Genomic DNA, 15866 nt, shown 5'->3' on the forward strand with positions numbered 1-15866 from the left:
TTATTGTTTAAATAATGTAGTAAACTACAGTTAGCAGAGAGGTAATATTTTCAGCAAAATTAATAATATGATTTATTAATTGGGTCAATTGGTGTGAGAAGTCCACAGTAATTATTTGGCTACACTCAAATTATGTATACATTGTTATATATCTTGATTTTGGATACAAAGTTATTTATTGTATATTTAGCATAATGTATATCTTATATGCATATAAATATTTATCAGCTGATGTCTATTTTCATGTTCATTATTATATGTTATTAAAAAAACACTTTTGTGCGGTGTGTGTGTGTTTTTTCTCAATTAATTTTTGCAATTTGTGGTATTTAAAAAACAACTTAAGAAGTAAAATTTAAGATATTTAGTAATTTTTCCTCTTTATTTACAAGGTAAACTCTCATATAACAACACTCTTGCTTCATCACAATATCTAATTTCTTAATTACATATAATTAGTGTTTCTTAACATAGTTGAAGACAGTTAAACAGTTGTCTAAGTATCTGAAAGTGAAACTATACATTTCTTGCTTGATATGGTGTTATTAACATTTTTATTTGCTTTTGTGATAATTACTACAGTCAGTATATTTTACTGAGTATATTTTATATACTCAGTAAATTGTCACCTTAAGGTAAATTAGAACCAGATTATTGTATGATTTATAAAAATTAAAATTAAAACTATGCGTTTACATTCTCAGTCAGTTACATAAAATGAGTTGTAACATTTAGTTAAAATATGTATTTTTAAGAACATAGGACTTTCTGACCTCTTACAAATTTTGCTTATTGGTCTTGCCAATACCTAGTAGGTTGTCTCTGAGAAAAACACTATTTTTAAAATAATTTGTGATCTCTGTATGGACTTTATTATCTTCTGTAATCTTGTTAAATTTTGGATTAAATAAGAAAATAATTTCTTTGTGAACTGTTGCTCTGTTGTTCCACTCATGTTTGACTGAGTAGATTTACATTGGGCTTCGTGTATAAGCCCGCTTCAATATGCTCAATATCCTCATCAAAGGTACTAGGTTTGCCAACTGATTTCTAGTGATGCACACTCCCAAACTTGTTATACCATTTGCATATAGTTATACAAGATGTAGTTGATCTTCTATATCAAATATGAAAGTTATATTACTTTCGAATATCTGGTGTTAATTTATATATCATTTCACGCATGGAGTTTTCTGTTGTGAATTTGTGGCAACTGATTGGAAGCTAAAAAATTTGTCAGATGGCAGATAATTCCTCAATTTCCTATAATTGGATAGACCTGCAACATTATACATGAAATGTTTCAGAGAGTTTTATTCTGAATATTTAAGGATGTAAAGCAGATTTTTTAGGATAACTGTGCTACATGTATCTTACCATATCAAATTAAACTTTCTGAATTCTTTATTCAAAGAAGTCTTAGTATACTGCCTGTTGCCATACTTTTTTAATGCCTGATTAAACTTAATTTACGGACACTATTTATTTTTTATATATTTTTGCAAAATATTGCTATAACTATTTAGTTTTCAAAACTCTTCATTATTATGTAGGGTCTTACCTTTGGAACATCTCTTGATCTTTTTTAATAGAAATTTTTAATATGATCCTCCTGTAATGTACTCATAATCTGTTTGAATTAAGAAGTTTGCTCTATTCAGTATTTTTTTACTCATCACTTGCACATAATAGTTAATTGTTATAGGAAATATTTGAAATTAAAATTAATTCAGTTGATTGTTTCAGGCTCTGGACTGGGAAGTTGAGCTAGCTGTTGTAATTGGTAAAACAGCAAAAGAAGTACTTAGAAAAGATGCTCTAGATTATGTGTTTGGTTATACTGTAGCACAAGATATTACAGCTAGAGACTGGATGAAAAACAGAAACAATGGACAGTGGCTTTTAGGAAAAAGTATGGATACTTTCTGTCCACTTGGACCTGCAGTTGTCATGAAAGAATATGTTTCAGATCCTCATAATTTAGCAATATCTTGTTCAGTGAATGGGGAAGTGAAGCAGAATGCAACTACTTCTGAATTAATATTTCGTGTGGATGACATTATTGCATATGTTTCACAGTAAGTTATAATTTTTAACAATTTTTTTTTTCATTTAAATCTTGAATTTCCTACAATTGGATAGTACGTAATATATGTAACATTTCACATTTTTATCATGTATATTAAAGGATGAAAAGCAAAAATTAATTTATTTTTAACAATATGATTATCTTCCTAAAATTTATATCCCTAAAATCACTAAAGTATGCAGACCACTGATTTTAGTAATATATTTTCATATTTTTGTGGTGAGCAAGAGGATGTATATGGTAAGTGAATAAATAGTATTATTGCTATAAGTTCTTACATTATATTAAAAACTTAAACATTGCATTATATTACACTATATATAATGTTCTTACATTATATTAAACTGGAACAGTACAACAGTAACAAGAACAATATTAAATCAAAAAATATCAAATAAAATTGTCAATCTTTGAGAAGAATAAAAAATCTCCCCTAGTTCAAATGTATAGATATTATCTATAGTAAATTATAAATTATAGCATTTCTCTTAATTATAAATCACTTCTAATACATTTAAAAATGTGTTATTCTTCATCTTTAATTTTAATGCTTTCAGTACCACAATTTGGTTTTATGAAAATCAATAAAATAAAAAATAAGAATATTGTTAATTCCATGTTTTATGGCAGCAGTTATTAGAAATAAAGTTCTTACCATAGTTCGAATTATGGTGATTTGTTAAAATCAGGATTATCAGTTAGTTTTTGAGAATAATCAACAATTTCGGGAGTAATTATTTCGTTAAATAATTATAAAAATCTTATTTATGGGTGAAAATATCTGTGTACAGAAGGAATAAAATTGCCTTTCATTTAGTATTAATATTATTATAATACATAACTTATTGTAATACTACTATTCTAAAGAACAAAATGAGAATTTGGAAAAAAAATTATTGCATAATTTTTATTTTACATTATATTTTCTATTAAAAATAATCTATTTTCTGAATGAAATGAACCAATTCTGGACAAATGAAAACAAAATCATTGATATAGGTGAATAAATAACAAAGATTATTGTTTATTTTAAATGGTGCAAATTAGGAAAGAACATATTGGCAGTTTTGTCAATCATTTAAGCAAATGCTTGGAATTTTTTTCTTTAAAAAATTTGTGTCACGAGATGATTAACTAATGTTAATCATCTCACCTCTAAATCAACTGTATAAGTAACCCACAGCCAAGAATTAAGAAACAACCATAAAAAGAGCATCCCCCAACGGTAAATGAAGCCATCCCTAACTTCAAATACCATTTTAATGCAAAAAAAAAAACGCAATGGTTCAATTGAGAAACCCACAACGAAGAATTAAGAAACAACCATGGTGTTTTATTAATGACCACCAATACCTGATGGTCATTAATAAAACACCAGTATGAGATTTGTAAAAAAAATTACAAACATTTTTTCTTGTGCTTATAAATATTCTTAAATTTTCATCTGGCATGACTGCTGTTTGTTATGAGTGATTTTTGTGATGAGTGGTTTACATGTACAAAGAAGACTTGAAGTGATACTTGTGAAAATGTTATCTTGGGAAAACATTTGCTGAAACACACAAAATTAATCAAGAGGCTTATGGAGAGGACTCCCTGAAATGCACAAATTGAATGCTATGACTGGTTTTAGTGAAGCAATAGTGGTCAATGTGGACATACTGAAGGTCTACATTGGCTTCACAGCCAAATTACTGTTCCTTCAGGAAGTAAGGAGTTTTCTTTGAATAGATCTAAGCTTTCTAAAGGTACAATCTTCAGCCTCATGAATTAAACAGTATAAAGAAGTATCCAGTTGAATAAAACAACAACCCACTCTTACCCGTTCCTTATTAGAGAGTAAAAGAAAAACAAACTTATTCACTAAACAGATAAATTTTGAATATATTCTTACTTTCAGAAATTATGCAAGGACAGGGATCATTCTGTTACTGTAAAAATGCTATTTAGTGTTTAGTTTTAATGCAACTTTTATTCGTTCTAAAATTGTCAATTTTATTTGTGGTATGTTTTATAATAAAAATTATAATAAAAATTTCATAAAAAAATTATTATGACATAACATTTCCTACTCTCATGAAATCTGTTTAGAGTTGTCTCACAGTTTATTAGGCGGATCCTGATGAAATCAAAGAAAGCCTTCTTCAGCCAACTTTGTGCAAAACTTTGTTTACAAACCCTTCTGACACTATTTGATCAAATGCTTTGTAGATTTTCATGCAAGTTCTATACTATTCAGACGGTGCAAAATTCAGTTCTGGTATTTCTAGTATATTGGTTTCAAAGTTAAATTTATCCTTTTTAAATAATCATTTTGCACCATTTTGTGATTATTTTTAAGATAAATCAGTTTTTTACATTCAGATTGATTCAAGAATAAATTATTCAACTTAAATACCTTACAAATTACAAAATGGCGGCCATGTTTATTTTTCAATTCGTTATTTCTCTATAAATATTACTTTTATAAAAATTTATGTTATTTGCTGAGATATTAAATATTTATTTTGAACAAAATTACATTTTATTTTTTTGAATTGGTTTACAGATAGTCGAGTTTTGGGAGAAAATTGATGTAATTTTGTGTCATAATTATTAGGTCTATTATTGTGAGAAAATTCTTACTTAATTTGATAGTAATTTACAATACTAGAATTAACAATAAATAAAAATAAAAAATATTTCATCGAATTGAACGTAAAGTAGGGGACACATAAACAGATACATAATTACATCAATTTTCTGCCATAACTTGACTATTTTTTAAGGGAAGGTAGTTAAGTCCTGATTTTTTACTAATTTTAAAACTTTATTACGAAGATGGTTACCAAATATTAATGTGATTTGTCTCTCCGAATTTGAGATATATTTTTATGTAAAAATAACAAAATGGCAGCCAAGGGAAGAGTGAAGGAAAAATTGCCATTTTTCCTAAGGATATTTTTTGTTTAGTTTTACAAGTAGAATCTGAAAAAGTATAGCCAGCCCACCATTTTAGAAACACTGTGTGTGTGTGTGTGTGTGTGTGTGTGTGTGTGTGTTTATTTATTTATGAATTCCTTTTTTATAACCTATCAAACAATAACAGACATTTATAGGTTATGTGAATGATATAAGTAAACAGACCTTTGGTGTATTTACAAATTAGATTTAAAGATTATGAATTTGTAATGGTAAATGTTGTCTTCCCAAATCAGCTGATTTGGAAATCGAGAGTTCCAGCGTTCAAGCCCTAGTAAAGGTAAGCCTGATGAAAGGCTTTTAGCGTTCAAGCCTAGTAAACTAGGGCTTGAACGCTAAAAAAAAGTAACTACTAACTACGCGTATAAAAGTAACTACTTTTATATGGATTTGAATACTAGATCTTGGATACCGGTGTACCTTGGTGGTTGGGTTTCAATTAATCATACATCTCAGGAATGGTCAAACTGAGACTACACTTCATTTGCACTCATACATATCATCGTCATTCATCCTGTGAAGTAATACCTGAACAGTAATTCCTTAAACAGGAAAAATAAAAAAATTAGGTTTGAAGATTATGAATCTGTATTAATGAAAAATTATGAAATTACAATTTCAATTAGATTATGAAGAATGATATGGTAAAATAGTATAAGTTAAAAGTTTATTTATAAAAGAAAAAATTAATTCCAAAAACCACTTTAATTTGCATTCTAGATTAAAATTGTGAATAATTATATAAGCCTATATACCTCACTGATGAACCGTAGGTGTTACTGTTAGTCGCTTAACAGCAGATCAGAGATCACAACATCAATCCTCAGGACTTGCTAATGGATCAGTAAGAATTATAAAGGATAATAATTAATATAATTTATGATCCAGCTATTGAAAGTGAAAATTACAATGATCATATACTGCTGTGCATACTTGTGCCATTTGAAAAATACACAGGACCACTTCTTTTTCGTAACTCTGTGCTATTTTACCAATAGTGGCATCTTTAAAAAAAAAAATGGAAATTTCTGGTTCTCAAAAATAGTTACCTTATATGCTGGCACGTGCAGTTAGTATTCATAAATCTGAAGGAATAACTAGATAAGGTGATTCTGAGTAACGGCAATAACGCGTTTCAGTTCGCCTAACTTTCATCGTTCTTTCAACGGTTTAGAAGTTATAATGCATATTTTTCAGTAGTAAGCGAAGTTGTTGTAAGTTGATCATTAATAAATTATATTTATATTAAAATTTGATGATTGTTCAAATTGAATACATAAGTAACATATAAATTAAAATAACTGGCCCCTTTGTGTCATTAGGCAAATTTTAAGTTTTATTTATTTTTATTAAAAAATCAGTTAAATAATTTTTTTCAATTAAAACCAATTAGTATGCTGTGCTTCAATATATTTAATTGCTTCCTTGCACTGATTACTGTAACTTGGTACCTACAGTGTACTGAAGCTCCCAAAGTTTTTATTTATGTATCCTCTATCAAAATATAAGAGTTTAATTGTTATTTTTGGTGTGAGAGGGGTTACCAATAGCTGCCATAGTTTATTAACCTTTGGGAAGAAGAGCTGTGGGGAGACCAAGGAAACGTCGGGTACCAGACAGGTCTAGACAACCTAATCCCTGGAATGAAGAAGAGAATAGTTAGTTATATTTTAATTCACCCATTGCTCTTCCAGAATTTTGTTACTATCGGTAAATCATTTATTACAATATTGTGTTAAATACTTCTGAAAGGCTAAATTAAACATCAGGCGAGAGAAAATGATTGTCATCATCACCAATTAGCTGTTATTAACATTTTTTGCATTGCTGCAGAAGCATGTTTTTAAATCTGGTAAAGATGTAATATTTTTTTTTTCCATTTTACTAATACATCTTTCCTGCAATAGACAAAACATATTGCCAAATTAAAATAACATTTTATAAATATTTTGTGTTTATTCTCAGTGTATAAAGTATTTTATTAAATTAAGGAATTGCATTATTAATAGAAAAATACTCATTTTTTGGTTTGTGTTTCAGTTTTGTAACTTTGTTGCCTGGTGATATAATATTAACTGGAACTCCTGCTGGTGTTGGTGTTTTCAGAAATCCTAGAGAATTTTTGAAGGTGAGAAGTTATGCTTGTTTTTATTACTGCTATTAAGAATTTCAGCTCTTGTGTGAAGATAATTAATTCCAAAATAATAATAATACAATTTTCAATAATTTGTTTAAATAAGGACCAGAATTATATAGTATATTATATTAAAAGGAGGGGAATTTTACCATAAAAGATTTTTTTTTACCTTCTGTTTTTCCTGAATTTACAACATTAATACATGAAAGATTTTAAAGACTATGGCATTCTCAGATCAGTAAATAATCAATCTGCTGCCCAACTCTCTAAAAGTACAGTTGTGTTTGTTAGTGAATTTGCTCTATAAATAAAAGCAGATAGTCCTAAAATTGAAATTTGACCTGAAGTCAAAAATTGCAGCCTGATAAAGTTTGTTCTAAATAACTTGTCAAATATATGAGGATTGAACGCTTCATTGGTACATGAATCATATTCAGTGGTTTGTGTATCAAAAGGTAATGTTTATAAAGTTTTATATAAAAAGTTTATATATTTTTTTTATCCATTATGGAATTTTCTTTAGTTACATAAACTTCTTTAATTACTATTGTGTCCTAGATCTGAAAAATAAAATGAAATAACATTTGGTCGACCATTAATTACTTAGAAATTAAGATTATTTTATACAATGTATAATAAAATTATACAAAAATTATGGCTAGTGGGCATATACAAGCAGTTTTTAATATGTTTGTTATTGAACAGTGACTTTAGTTACTGAATGAGTCTTAACTTGATGCAACATAGAGAACAGTGACTGTAAAATTTTACTGATCTTTTCTCTAATTTCACTGGTTTTTTTTTTAATTTCTTTTAAAGACATTAAAAAAATAAATATATAAAAAATAAAACGGTAGTATAACTAGAAATGGAGGTACAATGGAAAACATACATCACTATATTTTTAATATTTTAAGTAATGATTTAACTAATTTTATTAAAATATAATAAAGGTTTTTTTTTTAATAATTTGAAAATATTACAGAAGTAATGCTTTAAGCTAACAAAGCGATTATATGAATTTCTTTTGGTTTATGAATCATCTTACATCTTTTAAGTTATTTCATCTTAGAAATATTAATATAAAAAATAAAATTTAAAAAAGAAAAATTAAATGAAGTTCATAAGCCATGGAGGATTTCAAGTTAAGGAACTGTTATTTATTGATATAATAAAATAGAGAAAATTTATTCTTAATTTTCTTCTATCCATTTAAACTTTTCAGATTGATAGAATAATTATTTCCTTTATTTGAATTTCAAGAAAATAAATAAACCACAGCATGTCCCAGATTGATGATTTTTGTATAAGATACACAAAGGCAAAGGTTTACAGATAATAAAATATTTTGATATAGGTTATTATTTACTAGCATTAGGCATTGTCTCTTTTCTACCTTTTAAACTAATACATACTTAGATTAAAATTTAAAGGATGACTATTTTATCTATTATACTGCAGAAATGTGGATTGGGAATATATTATTGAAAAAATACAGAACCCATAAATAAGAAGTTTTTTATTGTAATTTATCAATGAAAATAATAATGAAATGAACGTTGATATAAAAATGAATTTTTTTGCCAATAATTTGACTGGTTTAATGCACCTCTTTACTCATTACTGTGTGATATAATTTTTTTTTAATTTCAACATATTTGTTATTTGTTACTTTTTAATTTCTTTACAAGTTATATGTGTATTATTACTCTTGTTGCCATAGTACCAATTAATGACATGTTACCAATTAATCTAATCTAGTTCTTTCTTAAGAATTCTAGTTCACTTCTTTTTTTCCTATTTGAAGTTGCCAAATTATTTAATTTTCAACATTCTTTGTAAACCACATTTCTAAAATCTTTATTCTTTGTTTTACTGTTTTCTTATTGTTATCGCTTTTTTGCTATGTAGCACCACAAACCATACAAATATTTTTTTTTAATTTTTGACAGTGCCTATCTGCATGTGATAGTAGTTACTTTCTTTTCCATATAAAAGGTCCTTTTTGATTTAGGAAGATATTAATAATTACTTAAATATATCACTTTCATCACTCATAATTTATAATTTTCTTACCTAAATAACAATAAAAACACTTAAACTTGTGTTATACAATATTAGCTGATCTTAATATTTAGTACCTGATTACTTTTGATTTTATCTCTTTTTATTTCTTTTCTAACTTCTTATTTTGTAATATAATGAATGTTCTAATTTGTATTATTACTAATATTTTAAATGGAAAAGTACATGTTAATGACTACATTTAATAATAAATGATAACTTCTTAGTTGGATACTGAAATAATAGGAACACAAAATATTCAGACCTCCAAATAAGTTATTATGCAAATAATAGAAATAAATATAAATGTGCTGATAAAATATTCAGATCACAAGTATTTCATATTAGAATTCTTCAGTTAAAAACAACCATTTTACAATTATTATTATTTCAAATGAAACAAAATGCGAAACAATAATACAACATTTCGCCTTCAATGTGTGGTGCACTTGATAAAGCCCCACACTGAAGGCAGAGCATTGTGTTATTGATTTATTTTAAGTAATAATATCATAATATTTTAAAGTGTTGTTTTTACTTGAAGAATATAATATGGAATATTTGTGATCTGAATATTTTATCTGCTTATATTTATTTCTATTATTTGCATAGTGACTTATTTGTGGGGGGGGGGGGGGTCTGAATATTTTGTGTTCTGTTCTCCATATACATTATCTTTATATTATATATATATATATATATATATATATGTCTTCTTGGTTTATCCATTTAGTTATTGTACACCTAAATATTCTTATGAATGTTAACCCTCAAAGGATTGCATTTGTGATCTTTTTTAAGTGCCGGGCTTGCAAACAGGTTCTGCAGATGTTGGATATGTAGCCTGAGCCCTCCCAACTAAACCTCCTCACCAGCCCCCCTCCCGAGGCTGAAACCGCATTTAAGCACTTGTCTGCCCTGGGAGGTGCCTTCAAGCTCAGGGTGTTCAGAATCCTCGTGCATCATCACTGTAGCCCATCTATGCAAGCATGAACGAAAGCCAGCTCCATTGATAGCTGTTTTGTCTCCCCCTCAATCACTGGTCCAATTATCTTCACCTCACTCCTTGAGGTCTTTGCTGGCTCTCTGAGCTTTCCTAGAGAGTCCACATATCATCATCTCTACAGTGCCACCCTGCACTGTACGGCATCCAGCCGTCTCTCATTCCTTGCCACTTTTAACTACTCTCCCCAAGCTTTTGCAGCATACAAGATGATTGCTGACATTATCAACCTCCTTCTTGAAGTCCTGGGCATTATCTTTCCCAGCACCTCCACGGATATTTCTACCTTTCAACAACACACTGGATATGCTCAGCGAATCCTCTATTCGCCTGGAGCCATACACCCAGGTATTTGGCCTTCTCCACCTGTCCAACCTGGATGCCATTCACCTGCAAGGTGATCTCTCTCAACCGCCTTATAACGACCATGACCAGGACTTTCATTTTTTCTGGTGCCAGTCATAGACCCTTGTTCACCAGCCAACGACTAGCGACCCTAATGGCAGCATTCCCTGCCTCCTCCACATCATCTTTGTTGGCTCCTGTTACTAGGAGTGTCAGATCATTGGCGTACACCACAACCTCTCTATCTCCAGGATACTCAAGTCTGAGAACCTTGTCGAACACCACATTCCAGCAGAGGGGTACCTCGAAGCTAATGCCTCAGTGGTCACTGGCAATGTCTTGGTTCATCACCCGTCAACCTGTTTAACAATCCTTCCAACGTAAAGGTGATGTCCAGAACCAACCCTCTTCCTCTTCCTACAAAGGTCAGCTCCTGCCCGAAAAGTCTTAAATCATACTTATAATAGATTGATTGTAAATCAGTATAAAAGAAGTTGGTGGCATTAAATTCCTTGTTGAAATTTTGACAGCTAAATTACTAAAAAAAATTCTCTCCCTCCCAAAAGTTTGCTACTTTTGATTAAAAATATTTATCCATCTTTTGTCACTATGACTTTATTCATACAATTAATAATTATATTTTTTTTGAGTTACCACATTTTGTGTATCGTAAAAACCTTTATAATAACCAATCAGTTCATTCAAGAACTGTGAGACAATAATAAATCTTTTGTGAATAGTCTTAGATAAGCATTTAAAAAAACTCTTTGTACATTTCCAGAAAATTTATTAAAAACTTTTTCAGAAAATAATAAGCATTGGCTCACAAAATGTATTTAACGTTTTCAATGCTGATACTGTGACAAAATAGATTATTAGTTCAGAAAGTCCTGCTGCCACACATGTGATAACACTAGTAAATTGAACATCTAATGTATTGAGTTATCAAAGAGCATTTAGTTTTGTTTTGATTTTATAATATAGCTTCCACAGATCTAGTTGTAATATGTGTATACTCATTTATAATTTTAATGCATCATTATTTTATTTTTATTTTATAAAATTAATTTTAATTTTTATATTTAATTTATTTTAAATTTATATTTATTTTTTCAAAATTTTAATCATGCAAACAAAAATTCCAATTTAGTGTTGGGAAACCTGCTTTCCTATCAAATATATGGGCTATCACATATAATAGCCCGTGCTGTAAATACTAAGTCAGCAGCTTGTCCATAAATGATTTTACTACTGTGATGAATTTATTTGTTAAAAATTTTGATAGTGATTTAATACTTAAATCAAAGTGTGTGATGCGAGTCCTATGCAGACAGTTATTTCTTTAGGTAAATATGAATTAAAATATGCTTATTTTTTTCTCTTATTATATTGTTTATCGTCTATTGCAGTTGTAAATATAAATAAATAAATTTCATTTATATTTGCCAATTACTGATGGCCTTGACCATAATTGCCATTAACTTTCACTGTCTAAGAAATTTATAAAATCTGCACCTCCTGTATAAAAATAAACTATTTTTACATATTTACATATATCACACATTTTATTCCTTAGAAATTAATTTTTTTAAATTTATCTTATCATATTTCAAAAACACATATGATGAATTTTTTCCAGAACATACTCATGGTTGATGACTAATTGATATTCATTTATGTGGTGGAAATATATTAATTTTGTATTTTACACTTCTATCACACTCATAAATCAATGCCTGTAAATTTTCTCCCATAACTGTAGAAATCCATACTTGTTACACTTTGTCAGTGGTACTAAAGGTTTGTATAAGAATTAACAGGATTAATGAAGTTGAATTCAGTCTTTCATTTGATTAATCATACATTTTTATAAGCACTGTTTTTTCCATATTCTAATGTCATAAATAGTGAATAATTAGTTGTATGCTTTATTTGTTTCAGCCTGGTGATGTTATTGAAAGTGAAATAGCTCAGATTGGAAAACTGAGAAATACTGTTGTACAAAAAAATTAATTTTCTAATAATATTATTTAAAAGACTTATTAAAAATAAAATGGAAGACTATAATAATAATTTTAGTAGTTAAATTTATTTGTTACAGTATTATAAAATGTTGGTTTTTATTATTTGTATTATTAAGTAAGAGATGATTAATTGTATGAAGTGGGCCATTTTGTTTATAGTAATTTGTAATTGGTTTTTATTAATAAATATTACTGATGTTTTTTCTAATCCTCATCACGTTAGGTATTGTATACTATATTCCAACTGTAAATTTGAGAACTATAGGAAAATATATGATAATTAATTAATCACCCTTCCCTGGTATATATGAAAACAATTCATAAATAAATCTCACAATAATAATGTTAGTCAGTCTTAGATTTTATGTAATGTTTTTTCCAGAAGTGTTTGCATAAATCAAATGTTAAAAATAACCTGGCTGAAAAAAAAAATTTTTCTACTCTCTTAATAAATAGATAAGTGAAAGGCATATAAATTCCTAAACCGGCCATTATGAGAAATTAATAAAAATGAATATCCCCAAGTATAAAAAAACACGTAAATTTTTAATTAATTGTATTCATATTTATTTATTATTTTAACTTGCACTATTTTGATAACAAAGCATGTGACTACAAGTCACACATGATTTGTAGTTTTGAGTAAATTAAGATAAGCAAACATTTCACTTAATGTGTAACAAAATCTTTGAAAAACTGGTGTTAATGATTAAATATTTGCAGTAGGTTTTGTATTTCAACTACAAAAAAAAAAAAAAAAATAATGAATTGTGTAATTAATTTAAAGTAATGCATGAGACTATATATAGTGGATTTATTACTTATGAGCTGTAAATCTATAAAATTAATGGATGTAGTCACAAGATGAAAAAGATTTCTTAACTATAGTCATTTTATATTTCTAATATAAACATTTACAAAATTGCAAATTTTTTTTAATTGAATATATCAGTGTAATATTCCATAAAAGCGCATAAGAGAATCGTTAACCTGCTGTCACTTCCATCAGTTTTACAACATGGTCACTACCTATTGGATCAAACCTTTTTTTTTATTAATTATGATATTTTTTAATTGCTTTTTTTCTTTGCATTCTTTTACTTAATGTTTTAATTATTATTACTATTGTTTTAAATGATAAATACATTAAAATAATAAAATGACTTGCTTTAACAATATATTTTTAAATGTTTGTTACTTTTTAAGTTTACCACTTAATTAATGCAAAAATATATTACAGTACAGCCCTGCTATAACACGGCTCGATATACTGCGGATACGGATATAACACGAATTATAACTTGTCACCCAAAAAATATCTAAATATCTGAAAAACTATCATATCTTCTGCACTTAACATGTTTCTGTGTAAGTAGACATTATACTGTATTGGTTTCTATTAAACCATTATTGCTTGATTTTTGCCTATTTTTTTAATTGATCCCCTTTGTGATTTAAAATTTACTTCTCGAAATAATGCAGTTAGCCTATAATGCAAGTGTCACATAAGTCTCCCAATAACCGCATTATAGCAGGGTTAAACATTTCCAGGTGATTCAAACAATGTAAAAAAATTTAGTGAGGAATAATTTGACAACTTTTTATTATTATTTATAACATTTATTGAAATTACTTTTGCATGCAAAATTTTTGCCATCATCACAGGGTGGTTTTTATGTTGCTATTTTTTCCTACCACATTCCAAACACATTTTTTTTTTGAGATGGCTCTTCAGTTTCTTGTTTTCTTTGGCATTTTCTTCTGCCAGACTATATTTTCTCTTTTCATCAGGTGTTCTTTTATCATGTCTATTGCTAGGTTATGAAGAAATTTTTCTTTCAATGTGGCAAAATCATTGGATGTTAACATAAAAAAAAATGTTTGTGCATTTATTCCTTGATTTTTCAGGGTGGTGTAAATTAAAACTAATGGCCACCTTCTGGTAACTGTTGAAACAGAATTAATAGTATAAAGTTTATCCATAATTTTTACCTCACCTTTTTTTGCATTGTGGTCTATGATAATGGCTGCTTTTACTGCTTCTGTGTCTTCCAATTTCATCCTGTATAAAAGATATGGTATTACTAATTTATTTATTATTTTTAGCTGTATTGCCAACAGGGCTATCTTTAATAATCGTACGTGGAAGTTCCAATGACTTGATTTTTTTTAACTTGAAATTGAGGTGAAATCTCTTTTCTTTTTTTTTAGTGGTTCCATTAAATGTAATTTTTTTTTCTCGTTAGTTTGTCAACCAAAGCATGCTGGTGTACCTATTGTCATACTTTGGTTAGAGTTATAAGGATCATCTTCGCTGCATCTCTGTTCCTAGTCATTATCATGATCATTGAAAGAAATATTCTCATCACACGAATCACTATGAGATTCATTGAGAATGGTTTCTTTTTGTGATACATCCTTCTTCAGGTTTCAAAAGAACACTTGCAAAGAATCCTAAAGAAACAGGGTTTTTTAACTAGTTTAAACTAGTATAAAAGTATGAAAACTAAATTAACATATATATATATATATTTTTATAAAACATTTAAATTAAGGTAAAATGTTACAAAAAGAACAGAACAGTTAACTAATAGCTATGAAAAAATAAAAAACGTACTTACATTGGCCTGTTTGATTTTTCTAACACCAATAACTTGTCCATTTTAAACATAAATTTAGAACTAAGGAAAGAAAATAAATTTTTACTGCGTTACATTTTCAATGAAAATCTTAGAATATAGTGGTGATAAAATGCAAAATACAAATAAGAGAAAACTAGGCCAACAATTTGTAACTGTTTGACTAAATCCAAAAGCCCAACTGATGTAAAATTTAAAGAAGAGGAGTGGATGAAGAAGATTAGGACAACAGTGAAGAAGGTTAGGTTAATGGGAAATACAGCTAAATGTCTGTGATCCTCTTTTGAGACTTGGAGTCTGTTGGCATTGCAAAAAGTAAGCTAATCTTTGAAGTTTTCTTTTTTTTTCATAAATTTCTTTATTCAAAAGATGTTAGATTTATACATTTTGAATGGCTCTGTATAAATCAAAAAAAGGTAATTATGTAGTTGAGGTGCCTCACCACGAAATCACAAAAAAAAAACATATCAAATTCATTCAAAATTAATATTTATTCTTTTAATGATGTATTTTGGTTGTCGGAAAATAGAAAATTAGTAAAAATTTACAAATAAAAAAAAAAAACAAACAACAAAAATCCAACAAAACTATCAAAAACATCACT

General features: G+C 28.0%; 1 protein-coding gene across 1 annotated transcript in view; it reads left to right on the forward strand.

Annotated features, from left to right (window-relative positions):
* LOC142321253 (oxaloacetate tautomerase Fahd2a, mitochondrial) overlaps positions 1–13799 on the forward strand; it is an 83114-nt gene extending 69315 nt beyond the window's left edge. Inside the window, exons 3-5 of the mRNA XM_075359253.1 lie at positions 1747–2078; positions 7091–7178; positions 12541–13799. Coding sequence (XP_075215368.1) covers positions 1747–2078; positions 7091–7178; positions 12541–12612 — 492 coding nt within the window. The 3' untranslated portion in view covers positions 12613–13799. The remainder of the gene's footprint in view (positions 1–1746; positions 2079–7090; positions 7179–12540) is intronic.
* The last annotated feature ends 2067 nt before the right edge of the window (positions 13800–15866 follow it).

This window comes from Lycorma delicatula, chromosome 1 (genome assembly GCF_047948215.1).
Source record: "Lycorma delicatula isolate Av1 chromosome 1, ASM4794821v1, whole genome shotgun sequence".
In the NCBI taxonomy this organism is placed as follows: Eukaryota; Metazoa; Arthropoda; class Insecta; order Hemiptera; family Fulgoridae; genus Lycorma; species Lycorma delicatula.